The sequence below is a fragment of the Hipposideros armiger genome, unplaced genomic scaffold (assembly GCF_001890085.2).
Source record: "Hipposideros armiger isolate ML-2016 unplaced genomic scaffold, ASM189008v1 scaffold_53, whole genome shotgun sequence".
NCBI lineage: Eukaryota > Metazoa > Chordata > Mammalia > Chiroptera > Hipposideridae > Hipposideros > Hipposideros armiger.
The window spans coordinates 3,481,056-3,504,734 of record NW_017731403.1 but is presented as its reverse complement, the minus strand read 5'-3'; the positions used below and the strand labels follow the sequence as shown (position 1 = coordinate 3,504,734).

General features: G+C 36.4%; 1 protein-coding gene across 10 annotated transcripts in view; it reads right to left on the bottom strand.

Moving 5' to 3' along the window:
- Positions 1-23,679, bottom strand: part of N4BP2 (NEDD4 binding protein 2) — a 93,789-nt gene that overhangs the window by 56,563 nt on the left and 13,547 nt on the right. For 5 of the 10 annotated variants that reach the window (XM_019640834.1, XM_019640827.1, XM_019640833.1 and 2 more), the window contains exons 2-6: positions 18,467-18,809; positions 13,307-14,441; positions 10,512-10,636; positions 5,296-5,384; positions 1,782-1,858 (exon numbers count right to left, since the gene is read on the bottom strand). In XM_019640834.1, the coding sequence (XP_019496379.1) occupies positions 1,782-1,858; positions 5,296-5,384; positions 10,512-10,636; positions 13,307-14,441; positions 18,467-18,695 (1,655 nt within the window). In that variant the 5' untranslated portion in view covers positions 18,696-18,809. Of the gene's footprint in view, positions 1-1,781; positions 1,859-5,295; positions 5,385-10,511; positions 10,637-13,306; positions 14,442-16,100; positions 16,194-18,466; positions 18,810-23,679 lie in introns of those variants that run through there. The other 5 variants (XM_019640830.1, XM_019640831.1, XM_019640832.1 and 2 more) reach the window with 5 other exon arrangements.

Below are 23,679 nucleotides of genomic sequence, written 5' to 3'. Positions count from 1 at the left end.
ACAGCAACTTGTCTGTTCCCCTTCCCCCAGTTCCCCAGAGCTGTTCCCATCCCCCAATTGCCCAATTTAAATAAATAAATAAATAAAAATATCAGAGAATTAGTATCACACAAACTGCACAATCTTACCTATTGCGGTTAAGTTGAAAACCAGTTTTTTTGAAAAAAATGAAGTTAAAAACCACCTGTTCAGAAATTTAAAAACATAGTTCTAAATAATCCAAGGGTTAAAGAATAAAGTTAATCATAATAAAAATTAGAAAATAAATGATTTTTTAAAGTATTCTATATTAAAGTTCTGGCAGAAGCTAACATAGTACCCAGGAAAATTATACCAACAAATCCTATTAGAAAATGACCTAAACGTCCAGGTAAAGATTTTTTTAAATAAAAGAATAAACAAAGCAAAACAGGTATTTTTTTCTTAAAAAGCAGAGAAAGTAGGATAAAAGAGAAGTAGAAACTATTAAATATAAAACAAACATAACAAAAAGACCAACAAAGCAAAGAGTTGTTTATTTGAAAAGGCTAATAAAAAAGGAAGATACACATAAATATATTAGGATGAAAAAGGGACGGTAAGTATAGGTGCAGCAGAGATGTAAATGGTAAGAGAATACTATACTTGTTTAGTATTAATAAATTTGAAAACTTTGGTGTAATGGAAAAATTTCAACTAAATCTCACAAAGAAAACACCAGATCCAGACAGTTTCATCAGTAAATTCTATCATTCAAACTTACATAAACTCATAAAAGAGGAAAAGAATACTTCCCAACTAATTTCATGAACCTAAAACCATTATACCAAAGCCAGGCAAGGCAGGGCAAGGAAGAAAAACTTGTAGGTCAATCTCACTCCTTTATACAGATAATGTATCAAAAGAATAAAAGGGATAAAGTGCTGATACATGCTACAACATGGATGAACCCTGAAACATTAAGCTAAGTAAAAGATTCCAGACACAAAAGGCCACATACAGTATGATTCCATTTATATGCAAAATCCAGAATACTCAAATCCACAGAGAAAGAAAAGCAGATTAGTGGTTGCCAGGGAAGGGGGGAATTGGGAGTGACTTACAGCAGGTTCGGGGGTTTCTTTTTAAGGTGATGGTTGCACAACATTGTGAATACATTCAAATTAGGTTGTCCTTTAGTTAGTACAGAAATTAGTTAAAATTACCAAGAAGAAAATACCCTGACAAAAATTAAGTTACGGCTATCTCTGAGGAAGTATAGAGCACAAAGAAAAACACATTGCATATCCATGTCCTGAGTAACATTTTTATTCAAGTCAAACAATCAAATTAAGAATGGCAGGAAAGGTGGGGAGGGAGGTTGAAATATCTGGACAACTGGACATGTGGTACCTTTTTATCTATTTATACCGCCTTACTTCCTTCCAGTATTCTACGTCATTAGGCAGCTATAGGAATTTGTTCCTCCTAATAGCACATGGTTCGGGTATGCCAAGCCCTAGGGTCTGTTCTAGTTTCAGATATTGACATTACATGACTAAGTAATAAAGTACTGGCTATATAAGACAATTGGCATTTATCTGTTAATTAACTCAATTTTGGAACAAAAAGATATAAATTCTTCATAAACTGAAAAAAAATGGCCTATAGGCAATACAAAATTTGTTATCAAATTTTAAATGGCAAAGTTGCAATCTAATCCATTTTGTTTCATTCATTTTTCATAAGAGGAAAAAATCTAGATAGGCTTTCTATCACTATCATGAAATAAAAAAACATGTTAGATACTCTCCAAGTTATACCTTGCAAGTTCCTTTGGTTTGAACTTCCACCATGTGTCCGGTTCCCGGAAAAGGACTTTATATTTATGTTTTTGAGACTACATACAAAAAAGACAAAAGCATTTAAAAATAATTACTTCTATGAAATTAAATTCAGTGTATCCAAATTCGTAGCATGTTAAAACTAAAAGAACCTAAGAGATTATCTAATCTTGAGGAGTGTGTTAAACTGGTGAATTAATCTCTTTGACCCAGCAATTAACTTCCAGAAATTTATGCTACTGATAAAATACATAAAAGTGCGAAGATATATACACACCAGGATACCCAGTTCACCATTATTTGTAACAGCAAAAAAATGCAAACAACTCAGTAGCTTATGGAACGAGCTTAACAAAGGAATGTATAACCATACAATAAAAATATTATACAGTAATTTTTAAAATTCTATATGTATTAAGGAGAAAACATCTTTAATATAAATTGTTAAGAAAGTAAGATACAGAATTTTCAGTTGGGTAAAAAGGAGTTACATATTTGCACATGTATAGAAATCTTCTGGAAATAGTCTCAAAAATACTATTAGAAGCATCTACCTCAAGGGAGAAAGATTTTAGGCCTTTTATTTTATGATTTGATTTTTTTATGCATGACTTTTATAATTTTAAAACTATTTTAAATAATACCCCATTTTATTTCTCAAAACTCTAATATGGCTATAATCTAAAAAGCCAAGCCCTAGGCCGGCCAAGTGGCGCATTGGTTAAGAGCTGGCTTGAGATGCCAGAGGGCCCCGGTTCGGATCCCACATATGAGGGCCAGTGACAGTGACACTGCCCTCTGCAGCTAAGATGCTGAACAACAGCTCGACCTGGAGCTGGGCTGCCATGAGTGGCGGGTGACGGCAGGTGGGTTGCCATGGGTTACCGTGTGCAGCCAGCAGCCAGCGTAAGCGGCCAGCAGCCACCGTAAGCGGCCAGCAGTCCAGAAGCCAGCGACTGATCTGCCTCGCCCAGGAAGAGCGCAATGATGGTACCAACTTGGGCCTGTGAAGCAACGTCCTCCACAACTAGACTGAAGAACAAAAAGATAGCAACTTGTCTGTTCCCCTTCCCCCAATGCCCCAATAAAAATCTTAAAAAAAATAAAAATAAATAAAATAAAATAAAAAGCCAAGCCCTAGAATTATGCATTAGATTCATCTCCTCTCTATCTCAAGGATAATTAATTTCAGCAATTCTCCTCTTTCTGAGGCATCATTAATTTTTCCCTCCTTCCTGAATCAATCCCATCACATTCAGTTCCTTTCATCTTACTCTTAACCCCACTTCCCATGCCTGCTCCATTTTCCTGCCCCTCCCCTTTGTAAGAAAATGCCTCAAAATAATTATAGTCTCTCTGTCTCTAATTCCTCTCCTTTTAGCCTCTCTTAAATTGGCTACTCCACTGAAACTGGGTATCGAGACCACGAATTACTTCCACATTGAAAAAATGCTATGGTTACTTCTGTCCTCTTTTACTTGACCTCCAACTGCATTGGTCACATTTCATCATCTCTTCTCCTTACATTTTTCATTGCACATTATTGCTCTTCCTCTTATCCCACTGAGTGGGTGTTCACAGTCTTTTTTGCTAGTCCATCCTTTTCACCTAGACCTCTTCTCACAGTGGAATGAATGCACCAAACTTAGTCCTTGGTCCTCTACTCTTAATCTACACTTGCTTCCTCAGTAATATCACTCCATTCATTGGCTTTAAATATCATCCATATGGTAATGACTCTCTAACTGTATCTTTAGCCCAAAACTCACTCTTGAACTCCAAACTCATAGACCCAACTACCTATTCCAACTACCTATGTTTGAACTTAACATATTCAAACCTAAACTTTTGAAATCCATTACCCTGCACCTACCCGAAAACAATTCGACTTGAACTCTTCTTCATCTGATGACAAGCTCCAGTTATACAGGCCAAAAATCTATCTTGATGGCTCTCTTGTCATACTTGACTACTCTCTTTCTTTCACATCCACATCAATCAAACAAACAAGAAATTCAGTTGGCGTTCCTTTCAAACTATATCTAGAATCTAATCACTACTCACAGTCATCTTCACTGTTACCATGTTTGTCTGAGCCACATGCTTTCTTACTTTAATTACTGCTATAGTCCTCTAGTCTCCCTGCTTCCATTCTTACCCACCCTAAGCCTATTTTCAACACAGGGATAGCAGGGAGCTAATGAAAACCTACGGAGAAGTCAAGTAAGGTTAATGGGGAAAGCATGCCCCTATGGTGAATATATTAGTCTAGAAATTAGGAACTCTTTAAGGCCAGAAAGCAAACCAAATTTTAGCTCCCAATACACTAAAATTGAGTCTTTTTGTTTCCTCTACTCCCCTGCACAAAAGTAAAACCTCCTTTGTTTTCAAAGGACACCTAATTTTCTTCAGAAAGGTGAAGAATCAGACCTTCAAAATAGTACAAGTGCATTAGGCACAGCAAAGGAGGTAGAGGCTAGATGTGTTGAGGACATAAAAGAGGAAATACAACATTCACTCACTAAAGAAACATAAATTGAGCTTTCATGTGCCAGCCATGTGCTAATCTTGGGAGAATAAACCAAACAATACCTCATATTCACAAAAGCTTCATTCGTCAATTTACTCAAGGAAAATATATTTACAATATGTCACTCATAGTGCTATACAAAGATGAATAAAACAATGGTCCTACCCCCACGAAAACATAGATGGCCTAGACCCAAATGCAGCCCATCAGCCAGTATTTGTACAGCCTAGGGGTTAAGAATAGTTTTTATACCTTTAAAGTTGTTTAAAATGAAAAAAATAAGGATCTGCAACAGATCGTATGTGGCCCCCAAACCCTAAAACATTTACTATCTGGCATTTTACAGGAAATACTTAGCCAACCCATGGCCTACTGATAAAAGCAGTGTGCTTAATGCTATGACAGAAGTAAGCCAGGGTGGAATAAAAGCAGAAAGAGTGTCCAACTCAGCTTTTTAGTAAGAAAATGAATGCTAACTTCCTGATAAAGGTGACATCAAAGCTGAGCAAAAAAGGAAGCTGGCAAATTTGGAGAACTGAAAATAGTTAAATTTACAGAATTCTGAATTTCTCAAAATAGCAAAATTTCAAAAGAAATCTGGGGAATAACAAATGTTAATCCTAAACAAGTAAGAGAATTAGAAAAAAAATTTATACACACACACACACACACACACACACACACACACACATATATAATTATAATACACACACACACAATTATATTACAGCACCACTACACTTTCATAGAAGAGATTAAACAACAAAAATAAACAATCTCAGAATTTAAAAATTGAATCTCAGGACTTAAAAACCAAAACATTTTTTTTCTCATTTTGGTGAAGACCAGGGAAAGCTCAGTTACAGAAAGTCCAAGGACACTCCTTGAGATTCACTTATGTAATTCACATCCCCAGTAATTTCAAACCCACTATTATAGACTTATGACAAGTATGGTACAAACCAAAGCAACATACGGCTTCATTTCCCATGCCTGTAGATTTGTATTATCTATTATTATAGGAGATACCTTCTTCTCAAATGCTTCTTTTGCTGAAAAACACAAATAAACAGACAATCGTTTTTAATGATAAGTGTTATCTCAATATTTTAAAATTTTGATCTTTTCATAATTTGAAAATCATAGTATGTGTTAAATTTACTCACAACTCTACTGCAAAAAATCACTTTTGAGTATATGAAAAATTAAGGTACAGGTAAATATTGAATAATAATTTAATAATACTAAATAAATACTAAAGTTATAATCAGAGAAAATTATTAAATAAAATCTATATGATCTAAGTCTTATGTGTGTGTTACATATATAAACAACACAAATTTTAAAAAAAGCTATTAAAAAAAGTATCATGCTAAAAAAACATGGTATCCTGGCTAAGATTCTGGAACAGAAAAGGACTTTTGTAGAAAAACTAAAATCCAAATAAAGTCTGGAGTTTATTTAATAGTAATGTACCTGTGATACTGTGATATATAATTAGAAATATATATTTGGTCTTCATCCTGTTTTTAGCACAGAGCTCCTAAAACCCTTGGAATTTCCTAAGTGATGAGAGCTTAAAGATATTTCTTATGTTAATAAAGTGACTTTTGGACGGGACCTAAGGATTGGGGGTTGGTTTCCTGTGATAACCTGGTGATTACAAGGTTGGAACTTTCCGCCTTGCCCCAGGACTGCTGGGGAGGGGAGAGGGGGTGAAGATTGAGTTCAGTCACCAACGATTTAATCAATCATGCCTATGTAATGAAGCCTCCATAAAAACTCAAAAGGAGAGGGTTTGGGGAACTTTCAGGTTAGTGAACACATGGAGGTGCTGGTAGAGTGGCGCACCTGGACTCAAGGTCATAGAAGCTCCGCCCCTTCTCCCATACCTTGTATACATCTCTTCCAACTGGCTATTTCTGAGTTATGCCCTTTTATAATAAATCAGTAATCTTGTGAATAAAATTTTCCTGAGTTCTGTGAGACACTCTAGCAAATTATTTGAATCCAAGGAGACTGGTCATTGGAACCTCCAATTTGTAGCCTACTGGTCAAAAGCAGGTTTGTGACTGGCATTTAAAGTAAAGGGCAGTCTTGTGGGACTGGGCCCTTTACCTGTGGAATCTGATTCCATCTCTAGGTAGACAGTGTCAGAATTGTTCTAGAATTGCTTGTTGGTGTGGGGAAGCCTCCACACACAAGTTGCAATTGGTCCAGGAAACTTTTTCAGTACCAATATTAATTTCTTAGTCTTGACAAACATACCATGGTTATGTAAGACGTTAACATTAGGGGTAACATTAGGGGAAAATGGGTGAGGGGAATATAGGAACTCTATACTGCCTTTGCAACTTTTCCAGAAATCTAAAATTATTCCAAAACAAAGTTTAAAAACAAACAAAAAATATAAACACAAAAAAAAACACAAAATGCGATGACTGAAGTAAACATTAGTATATACTGTTGTGCAAGAGATTTTGGGGTTTTTTGAGTTTTTTTTTAAAGATTTTATTGGGGAATCGGAGGAACGGGAGCAAACAAGTTCTGTCCTTTTGTTCTTCAGTCTGGTTGTGGAGGATGTTGCTTCACTGGCCCATGTTGGTATTATCATTGCGCTCTTCCCGACTGAAGCAGTTGCTCGCCAGCCATTCGATGGCCACTCATGGTGGCTCACAGCAGCTCACGAAAGCTCATGCCCGCTGTCAGCCAGCCCCACTGCAGCCCACGCCATCCCTGGTGATTCGCCATCTTGGGTGATTCACGGCAGCCCAGCTCCAGGTTGAGCTGTTGTTCACCATCTTAGCTATAGAGGGCGCAGCATCACTGGCCCTCATGTGGGATCCGAACTCGGGCCCTGCTGCTCAGAGCCAGCGTCCCAAACCAACTCCTAGTCAACGTGCCACTCGGCCGGCCCACAAGAGATATTCTTATAAAACTACCTTTTTTCCAAAAAAGTTAAACAATCCAGGAAATTAATAATAAACCACAATAAATAAGCCTTACAAGAAAATTATTTGGAAGTTTTAAAAGTTTTGTATACTCCCTTACAACTCAATAATAAAAAGACAAATAATCCAATTTAAAAATGGCAAGACTTGGGCCGGCCGAGTGGTGCCTTGGTTAGGAGTTGGCTTGGGATGCCAGCTCTGAGCAGCAGGGCCCCAGTTCGGATCCCACATATGAGCACCAGTGACGCTGAGCCTTCTACAGCTTAGATGGTGAACAACAGCTCAACCTGGAGCTGGGCTGCCGTGAGTCGCCAGCAACGGCGTAGGCTGCAGTGGGGCAGGCTGGCAGCGGGCATGAGCTTTCGTGAGCTGCCATGAGCCGCTGTGAGCAGCCATCCAATGGCCAGCGAGTGACTGCCACAGCCAGGAAGAGCGTAATGATAATACCAACATGGGCCAGTGAAGCGATGTCCTCCACAACTAGACTGAAGAACAAAAGGACAGCAGCTTGTCTGTTCCCCTTCCCCAGTTCCCCAATGCTGTTCCCTTCCCCTAATTCCCCAATAAAATCTTTTTTTTAAAAATTGTTTTTAATAAACTAAAATAAAAATAAAAATGGCAAGACAGGCTGGCCGAGTGGCGTGTTGGTTAAGACCTGGCTTGGCATGCCAGCTCTGAGCAGGAGGGCCCCGGTTTGGATCCCACATGAGGGCGACATTGCCCTCTACAGCTAAAATGGTGAACAACAGCTCAACCTGGAGCTGGGATGCCGTGAGTCACCAGCGACGGCATAGGCTGCAGCCCCTGTTGCACTGGGCTGCCATAAGCTACTGTGTGTGGCTGGAGCCGGCGTGAGCTGCCAAGAGCCACCATGAGCGGCAGCCGTCCAGGGGCCAGCGACCGATTTGCCTCACCCGGGAAGAGCGCAATGATAATACCAACATGGGCCAGTGAAGCAACGTCCTCCACAACTAGACTGAAGAACAAAAGGACAGCAACTTGTCTGTTCCCCTTCCCCAGATTCCCCAGCACTGTTCCCCTCCCCCAATTCCTCAATAAAATCTTAAAAAAAAAAAAAAAAGGCAAGACTTGAACAATTTTCTAAAGATAAACAAATGGCCAATACGCACACAAAAAGATTCTCAACATCATTAGCTATCAGGGAAATACAAATCAAAACCACAATGAAATACCATTTCATAACCACCATTTATAGCTATAATCAAAAGTCAGAAAATGATAACAAATGTTGGTGAAGATATGGAGAAGTTGAAACCCTCACAAACTACTAGTGGGAATGAAAAATTGTGCAGTTGCTTTGGAGAACAGCTTGGCAGGTCCTAAAAATGTTAGACATAGACATGCATGTTCACAGCAACATTATTCATAATAGCCAAAAGGTGGAAAACAACCCAAATGTTCATCAACTGATGAATGGGAAAATAAAATATGGTGTGTCCATAGGATGGAATATTATTCAGCCATAAAAGCGAATGAAGTACTGATACATGCTACAACATGATGAACCTTGAAAACATTATGCTAAATGAAAGAAGCCATTCACAAAAGACTACATAGTAGGTGATTCCATTTATATAAAATCTCCAGAATAGGCAAACCTGTAGAGATAGAAAATAGATTGGTGATTGTCTAGGGCTGGGAGAGGTTGAAGGGAAATGAGGAGTGACTGATAATTGGTACAGGATCTTTTTAAGGTGATAAAAATGTTCTAAAATTGATTGTGATGATGGCTGTACAACTCTGTGCTAAAAGCCATGTGAATTATATCTCAATAAAGATATTTTAAAAAGAATTCTGCCTATTAATTTAATATTACTATTGCTGTGGCTGTTGCTATAGTAAGAGCATGTTGAACTATTGCTAAGCACTTTTCATTTTGATTTAACCTTAACAACAGTTCTGGAGGTTAAATATTATTATGTCCTTTCACAGATGAAGACACTGGGCTTGCAGAGTATGAGTAATCTGCACAAGATCACATAGTGAGTAACTGGCAAATCCAAGATTGTTCTTCATCATATCATACAGTTTTCTTTATTTTTAGTTGTGTTGATTTTTTCATATTCCTGAGTTCTCACTTTAATATTTAGTTAAAGAAGGAATACAGAAAATATTATCAATGTCTGAAGATAGAAAACTCAGTAATCACCTTCACAGTGCATTTATCATGAAAGAAAGGCTAAGTAAAATATTGTCTATATGTCTTAATAAGAATTCCCCATACAAAATTCAAACTATTCATGTAACTAAACACTTCCTGATAAAACCACCTTCAGTGAATAGACAGTTCCACTAATAAAGATTTCAATGTTTTATCTATGATCTCCCAGCAGATTCAGTTTGAGGGGAACCAGTTTTACTCTTACACTAACTTCCATAAAAATTAAACCAACCCTGGGCCGGCCGAGTAGCTCAGTTGATTAACAGCACAAGCTCTGAGCAACAGGGTTGCCAGTTCGATTCCCACATGGGCCAGTGAGCTGCGCCCAAGCTGAGCTACCACTGAGCTGCAAACAGGTGGCAAAATGGTTCAGTGGTTAGAGCGCATGCTCTTAGCAACAAGGTTTCTGGCTCGACTCTCACATGGGAATGGTGGGCTATGACCACCCGCAACTAAGATTGAACACGGCCACCTTGAGTTGAACAGCCAGCCACGGGCAGCCAGGTGGCAACTGGACTTGGAGCTGAGCTAGCTGTGCCCTCCACAACTAAGATTGAAGGACAACAACTTGGCTGTTCCCCTTCCCTAATTGCCCAATAAAATCTTAAAAAAATAAAAATAAAAAAATAAACCAACCTAGGGAAAACTAGTGGATAACAATGCAAATTCCATTTTAGGAACAGGAACCAAAGCATACCAGATAACTATAACTATCTTGAGTTACTCTGAAACCCAAGTAGAAAATATGATTTACTTCTGACAAGATCCCCATTGATTAAATGAAACTTAAACATGCCATGCAACGTTCTAAACATTTTACAAAAATTAACTTGTTTAATCCTCATAACAGCTCTGAAATAAGACTACCTCTTTTATCACTTATTATATAACATTAAGATGTTATAGTTATAATTTTATATATATTATATAGCTACATAAAGTTAATTATAACTATTTAAAAGCTATATGTCTCTCAAAATACAAATACTAAGAAAATTTTTTCTTTATATTACTTTTGTTCTTTGGAATCTGATATCTATTCTTACCACGATTCTGGTTCCATTCATGTGCTTCTCCTAAATACTTTACATCAAACTGGTACTGTCCATTTATGTAAAAATAATCATCAGTACTAAGAACGACTCCATTCGGATTATCCTCTTGCAAGGTTCTGTGAATGATAAATGGAGTTATTTTCATTAACTTTTTTTCTAAATTCTCTCTCATAATTTTTACAAGGTCATAATCCAAATAAAAAATTCAAGTATTATTATTTAAAAGCATTGAGAATATTGTAATATTCAAAAAAATCATATTGGGAATATCCTCTAAGCAGCAGTTTAACTCTCAATAAAAGTGACCAAGGCAAGTCTATTTTTCTTTATGTAAAATATTTCAAAAACTTTTTTAATGTTATAAAGTCCTTTATCATCAGATATAAAGGTTTGAAGATCCACAAATTTTTAATTATCAAGAAAATTTGGTAACTGAAAATGTTTCAGAATCTTACCAGTCACAGGCATCCCCCTAATCTGGTCACTTGACACACAATGAACTACTGCACCTACTCTATGTGCAAGGTCACTTCAAGGTAGGCAGGTACCTTGGTATTTGACAGTTCTTCAAAAGTAGATGAAGCTTTTTGTATATTGCTATAAACTTAGTGATAATGCTAAAAACATCCAAAATATAATGTTAATAGACTATTAATTTAATCTGTTAAACTATACAAAGTTAAGATAGTTTTGGGGGGGTTTTTTGGACATCTCTCTTTCCTGATTTTGGAATTTATCTTCTACATAATTGAGATACATACAAAAACTAAACAAACAGAATCTACGGAAATAACAATGCTACCATTCTTGACCATTTGTAAAATATTATCATTCATCCTCTCATCCTAAAATATGTATAAATATATCTAAAGCTAAAATATTGGGTTGTAGGAAAAGTCATGACACATTTTTGCAATGAAAAACAGAAAAAAATATGTCATGACTTTCCGACAACCCAATATATCTTTTGAATTTAATTTGTATTCGCATCTACTAAGTGCCAGGCACTGTTTTAAGCACTGAGCATACATCAGTGAACAAAAAAAGGTAAAAATGCTTGCACTCATGGAGCTTACATTCTAGTGAATTGCACCACTCCTACATTTATCCTCTTTTATCTCTTTAAGTTTTCCCTTCCCTGACACTTCCTCTTTTCCCTTTAAACATGAATATCTCAGCTATCTCTAAAATTTTTCACCACACTTTAAGTAACCCTTTCAACTATTACCCAGCTTCTCTCCTTCCCTTAACTGCTTTATTATCAAGGCTTCCTTAACCCTTTGTCCTCTACCTTCACAGTGAAACAAAACTGTTTTTAAGATATCTATTCATGACCTTCTTTCTAATAAATGCAAAAGCCTTTTTTTATCCCTCATTTTCCCTGGGCTGGCATACTAGTTTAATACTGTGAACCATTCTCTCTGAGAAAACTCAGCTTCTATGTCTCTGAACTTCCCAATTATTTCTCTCTATTCATTCAAAAAATATAAGTAAACTCCTACTTTGTGACGAACACTTCTTTCTCTTCCCATTTTCTAACCATAGCTGCCTCTGGCTCTAAGGCCCCTGAAATCTAGTTCTTCAAATCTGTGTCACATTTTTATTACCTTTTAAGGAATCATCTTTTGCTCCAATCTTTATCACAAAATAGAATATTCATGACTGATTGCAATATACATAATACTAAGATAAAATGTTTAATTTTTGTTATTATTAAACCAATGAGGAAGAGCCTATAATATGTCTACAGAAGAACATGCTTATAAGTGTATGAGTAGAATATGTGGAAATTTACTGGGAGATAAATCTGGACAAAGAAAGCATATTAAAAATCAACTGAAAATGAGCTTATCAAGGACATTAACAAGTACAATATATATATTGGGTTGTCGGAATAGTCATGACATATTTTTCTATATTTTTCGTTGCAAAAATGTCTCATGATTTTTCCGACAACCCAATACATATTCACTAAGACTAGATACAGCCAGGATCAAATAAAGACACAGCGAAGAATAGAAGAGGGCAAAGAGTTAAAAACTGGAAGAAAACAAAAGAACTGGCAAATAAAATAGATATAAATCTTCTGGAAGCTAAAGGCTAATAGGGTTGGGAAACACTTTGAAAACAATGTTCTTTAACAATTGCCACCGAAAACACAACAAAGCTGCCTCTAACCCTGACTCCAGTCTCTCAGACCAAGGCACCCACAACCTACCTTAACTACAAAAGATACACTGATCGATATAGAAGACGAAATAATTGAGGGTACCACATTTTGCAACAAATAAATCATTGAGAATTTGAAGTTCTCTGACTACCAGTGACTCATTTTATTCTTTCTTCAAATCACACATTTCTTGTTTAACATGCTACAATCCAAAATTTCCAACTACCAGTAGAATTCTTACATTTAAGACTTCCTTGAATTCAAAATTAATTATGATTCTTTATAATCAAAGATGAACTCATCTTTCCCCCACTCAAATTAGTTTTCTTTCACATACAGCTGTTTCTGTTGATTTCACAAGCTCCCAATCTTGGAATCATCTCTAATTTTTCTTCTATTCTATCTCCCTCAAATGATAATCTAAGGTGAAGAATTCAATAAAATTAGTGAAAGAACAGTGAGATTAGCCACAAAGTCAGAAAAAAATTAGTAGAATGAAAACACTTTAGGGGGTTACTAAACATCTCTATTAAGCAAAAGCACATATTCATACCCTCTGTTATTAATGTTCAGGTTCATGCATTATACTTTTTAAAAAGTCAATTAAACCTCATACCTTGCCAAAAAAGATTTGCCTGATCCTGGAAGCCCTCTGAGAAGAACAAGAACTAGTCCAACATAAGATGATGTCTTCTTTCTTACAACCTGAGCAACTGGAGTTTCTTGTATTTGATAAGCACTTGTTCCCTCTTTATTTCTCCATACCTTTGTTGAGGATGGGTGAGAAATAACTGGGGTTGGAAACGAATAGTTGACCGGTCTCCAGTGTGCAGCTGTGGTTACAACAGGAGCTACAAAGCCATGGTTTCCTTGAAAGAGGTCAAAAGCAGGGATCATTGGATTCCACATCGGTGGAGGTGGGGGAGGCGGCAGCAGTAGAGGGAGAGGGGTAAGTACTGGGCAGTAATTCACATCCTTCCCCTTTGGTGGCAATTCACTGTGTTTGTGTTGCTTGAAATTGAATTCTTCAGAAGGTACAAACACATCAGGGGTAGAAGCAGATTTCTGATCCCTCCCTGTACTTAGTAAACCGAGCCCCAGATTTTGCACAGTAAGATTTAAAGAAGCATGAGGTTCACTGGCATCCAAATCTACAGGAGCTTGAGGGAGCTGAGCCTCAACACACTCAGATTCTAAAAGCTCTTTCTCTCTTTGACTGAGATTGCTACAACCACCCACAGCATCCTTTACTACATTTAAAGAACTACTGAGAAGAGAATCTTCCAATGTGTTATTCTTTATAAAACTTTTGGATTCATTTGAAACTGAATGTGAAGTTAAGGGGTTTGAACTTAAAGTAGAGGCAGAATTCTCTAGATTTTCACTGTTTAAATCCATATTTTGTGTAGAAAGAATGGTACTACTTGAATCTGAGTTTACAAACGCACTTGGGTCACTAAAAGTATTAACATCTTGCAAAGGCAAAAATGAGTACCCTTGGTCATGAGGAGAAGAGTTCAATTTGTCAAAAGCATTCTGTATTAAGGAATCCAAGTCTTCAGTTAGCTGCATGTCCAAAAATGAATCCATTTTGGAATCTTCACTCTCTTCTTCAGGAGGACACTTTTCCATTATTTCACGTCCCGCTGCACTTACTTGGTTCTCAGAAACAATGAAGCTTTTTGAAGACGATTCTTTTACGTTGGTGTCAGTGGCAGATAATTCTAATAGACAATCCATGGCATTTTCAACTGTACAAGAACAATAATAAAATATATACATATATATATTAAAATAATAAAATATAATTTGATTAAAATATACATATAATCATATTGGATTTTGCATTGAATAGAATATAGAAAAATGTATAAGTATTCATTTTTCTAAATTAAGATTTTACTAAAATACCAGTCTGTTATTAGTGAAAGGTCTGAAAAATGAAGACATGCAATATTATTACTTAAAAACAGTAACAAACTAGGCTAATAAACTGCCATAAAAAAGATATTCTCTGATGAATTTACTGAGTAAATGTAAAAATACCTGTAATTGTATGTTATTTATAAAGATCCTAAAACTGGTTGATTTATTCAACAAATATTTACCTATTGCATGTCCATTTAAATATTAAGTTTTTGAAGTACTCTTCTAGTAAATCTAATTTATTTATGTGGTCCATGCTACGAATTTCACTTAATAAAAAAAATATATATGTAGGAGGAGGTACTACATTATCAGACATACTTTGTACAAAGATGAGTAAGACATTATTTTATTACACTTAAAGGATTTTTGCAGATTAAGTTGTAAAAATTGCCAGTTATAAAGACAGTCACGGGGGTGTAAAGTACAGCATAGGGAATGTAGTCAATAATATTGTAATAACTGTATAGTGCCAGATGGGTACTAGACTTATCAGTGTGGTCACTTTGCAAGGTATATAATTGCCTAATCACTATGTTGTACACCTAAAACTAACATAATGTTGTATGTCAACTGTAACTGAAAAATAACTTTTTAAGTAAAAAAATTTAATTTTAAAAATTTTTTGCAGTCTAATGGAGGCAATTAAAGATAATTACATTAGAAAACAATAACAATATAATATAAATTAAATAATGAAAACTTTTAATAATATACAAATGCTATAGAAGTTTTACAGCAGAATAAGGAAAGATTTCACATACGGTGGTACGTGAACTGGGACTTGAAGATTAAAAAGAAATTTGTCAGATACAGAGTGGAAAGGCAAAGCCAGTCTTGAAAACAAAGTGTGTTTAAGGTATTAAGAGAAGTTAGTTGAAGTTTGGGCACACAGTAGTAGGGTGGATAAGAAGAGGAAATAAAACCAGAATGGGAGATCAGGTAAAATTCAGAAAGGTCCTGTATGTCATTCTAAGAAATATCAATTTTATTTTCGAAGGGAACTTGAAGGGAAACTATCTATCACGGCATTTGGGCTAAAAGCTTTATATATACCACTTCACTGAATCCTCAAATGATATTATGAGGTATATTATTCCTAGCAAATAGATAAAGAAAATGAAGTTCAAAAAGTACATTAACTTGGCCCAAGTCACACAGATAATAAGTGACAGACCCAGAACTGGTATGTCTGACTCCAATGCTGAGCTCTTTCTGTTATAACACAAACTGGGAGCCATTAGAATTGTTAAGCATTTAAAGTTTGGGGCTTTTGTATTTTATTTCTGTGTTTTGTCTTTTTTTCTTTTAAGGAAGATAAATATGGAAACAACATGGCTCAGTAGGTAACAGCTCTCATCTGGAGTTATAACAAATAGGCATTTAAATCCCTATTTGCTGGCTCTGACACTTTGAACAAGTTACTTAACTTTCCTAAGCCTTTATCTTCTCATTTGCAATATGGGGATAATAAAAGTACCTACCTCATAGGGTTGCTGTGAGGATTAAATGAGATAATCCATGAAAAAGTGCTGTGCACAAGGACTGGCGCCTAGTAAGCACCCAATTAATGTTCCCTTAAGAAGAAAAACAAAGATGGATTGGAGGGGGCAAGCCTGGCAGAGATCAGTTAGGAGATTATAGTAATATTACAAAAGCTAGAAGCCCTAACATAGAAAAAAGAAAAAAAAGAAAGAAAGAAGGAAGGAAGGAAAGAAAACACAAGAGGTATTTCTATGAAAAAAATATATATACATGATAGAAAAACCACAGAACAAAAGATCAACCAAAACTAATTAATGTCTATAAAATAAAAAATAGTATTCAGTTAAAATAAGTAAAAGGTCAAGATATAGATCACATTAAAAAAAGTCCTTACACAGATTGTTGGAAGAAATTAAAATAGTATAAAACAAAAACACATGAAAAATTCACACAAGAATACAAGAATTAATGAGCACTTATATACAAAAATATGTTCAACTTCCCTTTTAATTTAAAAGAACACAAATTAAGAAAAGGTGTAACTTTATTCCTATTAAAATCTTAAAATACTACACAGTGCTGAAAAGGCTGTGTTAAAACCACTATATTTATACAGTACTGGTGGTATTACAAATTAGCACACGTCCTTGGTAGGCAATACAGCAGTGTTTCCCAGAGGCGAGAACTGTTCTTACCCATAACATAACAAATAAAACTTTGGGAATAAGAAAAAAAGCCAAAAAAAGGAAAAGGCTATTTATACCAAGTCATTCTCTGAAATATTAATTATTCATGAAAAACTTAAGATATAATTAAATAACTTAGATCACAAAAACTCAGTGGAATATTAGAAAGCTATTAAAAATAAATGAAAAATTACGTTAGAAAAATGCTCATGTTAGGCTAAGTTTAAAAAGCAGAATACACAATTTCATCAATGCTACTATATTCAAACTACTCAAAATATCAGTATATATGAACAAAGTGTAGAGAAGATCCTAAAAAAGGAAAATATGGTTTTTGTTAGGCTTGAGGGTAATATATTTTTATTGCAACTCCTCATTGCTATTGGGTTGTCAGAAAAGTCATGATACATTTTGGCAACGAAAAACAGAAAAAACACATCATAACTTTTCTGACAACCCAATAGTATATGTGCAACAAATTTTAAAAACGTCAAAATTAGGAAATAAATATTGAAGTCACACATAAAATTCTACACATCATAATTTCTGAGCATCATGTGGACTTCTGAAAACTGGTTTTCTGCATATACATAACAGGATAAATAAGATATGCTCACATCACGGACCATGTAATGAATAAAAATGGAAATTTATCATTTATTACCAAATCTTCCCAAACCTAGAATAATGTTATCTTCTACTACTCATGGCCAATAGCAATACTAAGCTCCAACATTTAATTTACTCATCCAGTTAACTTGGATAATTCCCCCTCAGTCTGCAAACATACTTCTAAACAATTTATTACAAGTCATAATAACTTATTATATTGAAGACTTTACCAAACACACACACACACACACACCCTTAATCCTCATCTAATAGTAATATGAGGTACATATTATTACTTTTCTCATTAACAGATAAGAAAACTGAAACCCATAGAGGTTAAGTGGCAGAGCTGGAAATCCAACCCAGGTTTCTTGACTCCAAAGCCAATGTTTTGAAACCATACTACTCTACTAGTCTCAACTCTTACTAGCTCTCATTCCCAAAATTATAATTACCTTTTCACTCAATAAATATTTACTGAGGTCCTATGAGGCATTTGCTATTTTAGGGGTTGGGGATACAACAGTAAAACGAAAGTTTTTAAAATCTCTGCCTTTATGGAGCTTACATTCTAAGGACAGTAGTTCTCAACTGGGGATGATTTTAACCCCCAGGGAACAGATTACAATACATGAAGGCATTTTTGATTGTCACAGCTGGGGATTGGGGGGAGGTGCTACTAGCATCTAGTGGTTACAGGCCAGGGATGCTTGCTGAGTATCCTCTGGTGCACAGGAGAGCTACTCACAGGAAAGAATTTTCCGGCCCAAAATGTCAATAGTGCCAACCTGTTCTAGAAAGAAAAAAATAAATAAAACATAGACTATGATATCTATACATACATCATACATCAAGAACTGTACATTTCTTAAAAGCACAAACTATGTTTTATTCTTCTTCATATCGCTCATACTACCAAACCTAGAACCTTTCCCACAGAAGATGCTCACTAGGTGATAAAGAAAATAGAAATACAGCAGTCATTTTGCTATATTACTACTGGTCATGGCATAGTACATGAAGTCTTCTTATAAGATGCAAAGGATTCAAACTGAGCTTTGTCTCACCTTTGAAATCACATTCAGAAAGCATCAAATACACTACATCAGGATCCAGATCAGAAAACATCTCTGAGAGACTGGTGAAGAGTTCTTCCTGATGGACTTTCGTCTCACACAGGGAAGGAAGAGTCGGAGTTGGCGCCTCATGACTAGCAACACTGGATACAACAACTTCCTTAGAGCTTGTAGTCTTCCGAAAAGGATTTCCCCCAAGATTTTTCCTTTTCCTTGGCATGCTGACTTCCAAAACTAAAATGTTTCCCTTTTCTTATTTAAGATGTTTAATATTTAAATCATACCTCAAAGAAAACAGGGTTAAATATCTTGCATAATCCAGCAGTAATAGGACCTAAAATAGAAAGCAAGTAGAATCACTCAGACTATATAGTTACATTTCTATTTCTAAAATTGGAATATCTTTATTCAACTCTAAGAAGTACTATCAACTCTGGCAGCAAAGCGAAGCAAAATATTCTCCCTCTCCAAAATATTCAAGTTTTGCCAGGATTGAACATGTTAATAATTAAGATATTAACAAAGGTAACATATTTTCCGACCAGTGAGTGCACTGCTTTAATATTATTTCTTTTAAGAAAAACCATAAAACAGTACTGAACACCCACATCTGGATGTCTAATAGGCAAACTTAACATGGCCAAAGCTGAACTAATCACCTCCTTCAAACCTGCTCTTCCCAGGCTTTTTCCCATTTCAATTAATGCAACTCTATTCCTTCCAACTGCTCAGGTCAAAAAACTTGAAATAATTCTTGACTCCTCTCGCCCCACATCAAATCAGTAAGCCAAGTTTGTCAGTACAACCCTTAAAATGTATCCAGAATATGATCATTCCTCACCATCTCCAGTGCTACCACACCTGGATTACTGTGACAGTCTCCTATCCAATCTTCCTGCGTCCACCCTTGCCCCTTCAGTCTATTTAGCACAGCAATCAGAGTGACTTAGTTAAGCCATAGTCAGATCATGCCTCTCTTCTGCTAAACTATCCACTGGCTTCCCATCTCACTCAGGGTTAAAGCCAATCCTTAAAATGGCCTATCACCCAGATACTCGTTACCTCAATGTTGTCATCCCTAATCCTCTTTTCATTGCTCTTGTCACTCAGCCACACTTCTCCTTGCTCTTCTTCAAACACACCAGCCACATTCCCATCTGGGATTGTTTACATCTTGGTTCCCTCTACCTGAACTACTATTCCCCCAGGTATTATTTCCTCACCACCTTCCTATCATTACTCAAATATTACTATCTCAGGAAGTCAGTCCCCCAACACCGCTTACCCTTTTTCCCTTATCTAAATTTTCCCCATTAAGACTTATCATCTTCTAAAATAGTATATGTTTTATTTATTTGTTTTACTAATTTATTGCGTTTACTACACACATTCCAGTAAAGTGTAAGCCCTACAAAGGGCAAGGGCTCAGATATCTGGAGAACTCCAGTCTACTTGCTTTCTCCTCTTAACATACAAGGTCTATGACAATTAAGGTCGCGAACTCATCCTAAAAAAAAGCTACATACCTCATTGCTGAATAGCACTACTGTCACCTTTGAAGTACTCCCCTTGGGAAGCTATACGCCAACACCAGCACCTAGTCCACCCTTCAAAGCAATTTGGAGCACTTTTTCTGGAATGGCCATCAGAGCTGTCATCGTATTACCCTTGATGCCCTGAATGTCATTAAAATGTCTTCCTTTCAATATTTCCTTTATCTTTGGGTAAAGAAAGAAGTCATTGGGAGTCAGATCAGATAAGCAGGGAGGGTGTTCCAATACAGTTATTTGTATACTGGCTAAAAACTCCCTCACAGATAGTGCCATAGATGTGAGCTGATACACTGTCATGACGCAAAAACTGTTGGCAAAAAGTTCAGGTCATCTAACTTTTTCACACAGCCTTTTCAGCACTTCCAAATAGTAAGCTTGGTTAACTGTTTATCCAGTTAGTGCAAATTCATAATGAATAAACACTCTGATATCAAAAAAGGTAAGCAACATCACTGCAACAAGTTCGCAAATTTAATTCTCAGACCTATAACTAGAAAGCCCAATTGTTTGGAAATTAAGAAATACACTTCTACATACGAGTCAAAGAAGAATCCACTATGTTAATCAGACTATATTTTGAACCAAATAAAAATGTTATATATCCAAACATGTGAGATACAACTAAAGTCATGCATAGAAGAAGATGCATACAACCAAGATTACTCTACCCAGCAAGGCTATCATTTAAAATTAGAGATATAGAGTTTACCAGACATGAAAAAACTAAGACTTCATTGCCGCCAAACCAGTAATACAAGAAATACTAAAGGGCATTCTTTAAGAAGTGAAAAAATAAAAATAATAAAATAAATACAAATAAGAAAATGGCAATAACTACATACCTATCAATAATCACTTTAAATGTAAATGGCTTAAATGCTCCAATCAAAAGACAGAGGGTAGCTGAATGGATAATAAAACAAGACCCATAGATATGCTCTCTACAAGAGACCCACTTCAGATCGCAAGGCACACAGTCTGAAAGTAAAGGGATGAATGAAATACTTCATGCAAATGGAAACAAACAAAGAAGCTGCAGTAGCAATACTTACTTTAAACAAAACACTTTAAAACAAAGGCTATAATAAGAGACAAAGAAAGATATTTCATAATGATAAAGGGATGAATTCAAAAAGTTATATAACCCTTGTAAACATTTAAGCACCCAATAGAAGCACCTAAATTTGTAAAGCAAATATTGACAGACATAAAAAGAGAGATCAACAGTAATACAGTTGGGCCAGCCGAGTGGCTCATTGGTTAAGAGTTGGCTTGGGAGTGCGAGCTCTGATCAGCAGGGCTCTGGTTCGGATCCCACATAGAGGCCAGTGCTGCTGCGCCCTCTACAGCTAAGATGGTGAACAACAGCTCGACCTGGTGCTGGGCTGCCGTGAGTCACCGGCAACAGCGTAGGCTGCAGTGGGGCTGCAGTGGGCTGCCGTAAACTACCATGAGTGGCCAGCAGCCAGCGTAAGCTGCCGTCCAATGGCCAGCGACTGAACTGCCTCAGCCAGGAAGAGTGTGATGATCACAATACCAACATGGGCCAATGAAGCGACGTCCTCCACAACTAGAGTGAAGAACAAAAGGACAGCAACTTGTCTGTTCCCCTTCCCCAATTGCTCAACGCTGTTCCCTCCCCCAACGCCCCAATAAAATCTTTTAAAAAAACAACAGTTTAATAGAATCATAGTAGGGGACTTTAACACCTCATTGACATCAAGCAATATAGCTTCCAGAGAAAATCAACAAGGAACAGTGGCCTTAAATGACACATTACACCAGATGAATTTAATTGATATTTTCAGAGCATTTCACCCCAAAGCAGCAGAATATACAATCTTTTCAAGTGCACACAGAACAATTTCCCAAGATATACCACCATGTTAGGCCACAAAACAAGTCTCAATAAATTTAAGATTGAAATCTTACCAAGCAGCTTCTCCTACCACAATGGTATGAAACTAGAAATCAAATACAAGAAAAAACACTGAAAAAACACAAACACATGGAGACTGAATAACATGCTACTAAACAATGAATGAGTTAGCAATGAGATCATGGAAGAAATCAAACGGTACCCTGAGACAAATGAAAATAAAAACAAAACAACCAAAAATCTATGGGATACAACAAAAGCAGTCCTAACCAGGAAATTCAGAGAAATACAGGCCTACCTGAAGAAACAAGAGAAATCTCAAATAAACAATCTAACCCTACACCTAAAGGAACTAGAAGAAGAACAGCAAACAAAGCCCAAAGTGAGAATAAGGAAGGAAATAATAAAGATCAGAACAGAAATAAATGATACAGAGTCTAAAAAAATACAAAAGATCAATGAAACCAAGAGCTGGTTCTTTGTAAAAATTAACAAAGTTGATAAACCTTTAACCAGATTCATCAAGGAAAAAAAAGAGAACCCAAATAAAAAAATCAGAAATGAAAGAAAAGTGAAAATCAACACAACAGAAATACAAAGGATTATAAGAAAATACTACAAAATTGGACAATTTGGGAGAAATGGATAAATTCCTAGAATTATGCAATCTTACAAGACTGAGTCAAGAAAAAACAGAAAGCCTGAACAGACATATCTACTAACAAAATCGAATCAGTAATCAAAAAACTCCCAACAAACAAAGTCCTGCAAAAAAAAAAGTCTTGGTCCAGATGGCTTCACAGGTGAATTTTAGCAAACATTCAAAGAGGTAATACCTATCCTTCTCAAACTATCCCAAAAAATTCAAAAGGAGGGGAGGCTCCCAACCTCCTTGTATGAAGCCACCATTACCCTGATTCCAAAACCAGGCAAAGACATTACAATAAAGAAAATTATAGGGGGCTGCCTGAGTGGCTCAGTTGGTTAAGAGGGCAAGCTCTGAGCAACAGGGTCACTGGTTCAATTCCCACGTGGGCCAGTGACGCTGTGCCTGAGCTGAGCTGCCGCTGAGCTGCCAACGGGTATCAAGATGGCTCAGCTGGTGAGCGCACATGCTCCTAACAACAAGGTTGCCAGTTCGACTCCTGCATGGGATGGTTGGCTACGCCCACCAGAAACTAAGATTGGACATGTCACCTTCAGCTGAACTACCCTGAGCTGCCCACAGGCAGCCGGATGGCGACTGGACTTGGAGCTGAGCTAGCTGCACCCTCTACAAGTAAGATTAAAGGACAACAACTTGGCTATTCCCCTCTCCCAATTCCCCAATAAAATCTTTTAAAAAAAAAATTATAGGCCAATATCCCTGTGGAACATAGATGCAAAAATGCTTAACAAAATATTAGCAAACCAAAATCAGCAGTACATTAAACAGATCATACACCATGATCAACTGGGATTTATTCCTGGGATGCAAGTTTTGGTTCAATATCCACAAATCAATTACACTATATACGTCACATAAACAAAATGAAGGATAAAAATCATTTGATCATGTCAATAGATGCAGACAAAGCATTTGACAAAATCGAGCATCTATTTATAATAAAAACCCTCAGCAAAGTGGGAATAGAGGGAACATATCTCAACATAATAAAGTCCATATATGACAAACCCACAGCTAATATCATACGCAATGGGTAAAAGCTAAAAGTATTCCCCTTGGGCTGGCCGAGTGGCGCATTGGTTAAGAGCTGGCTTGGGACGCCAGA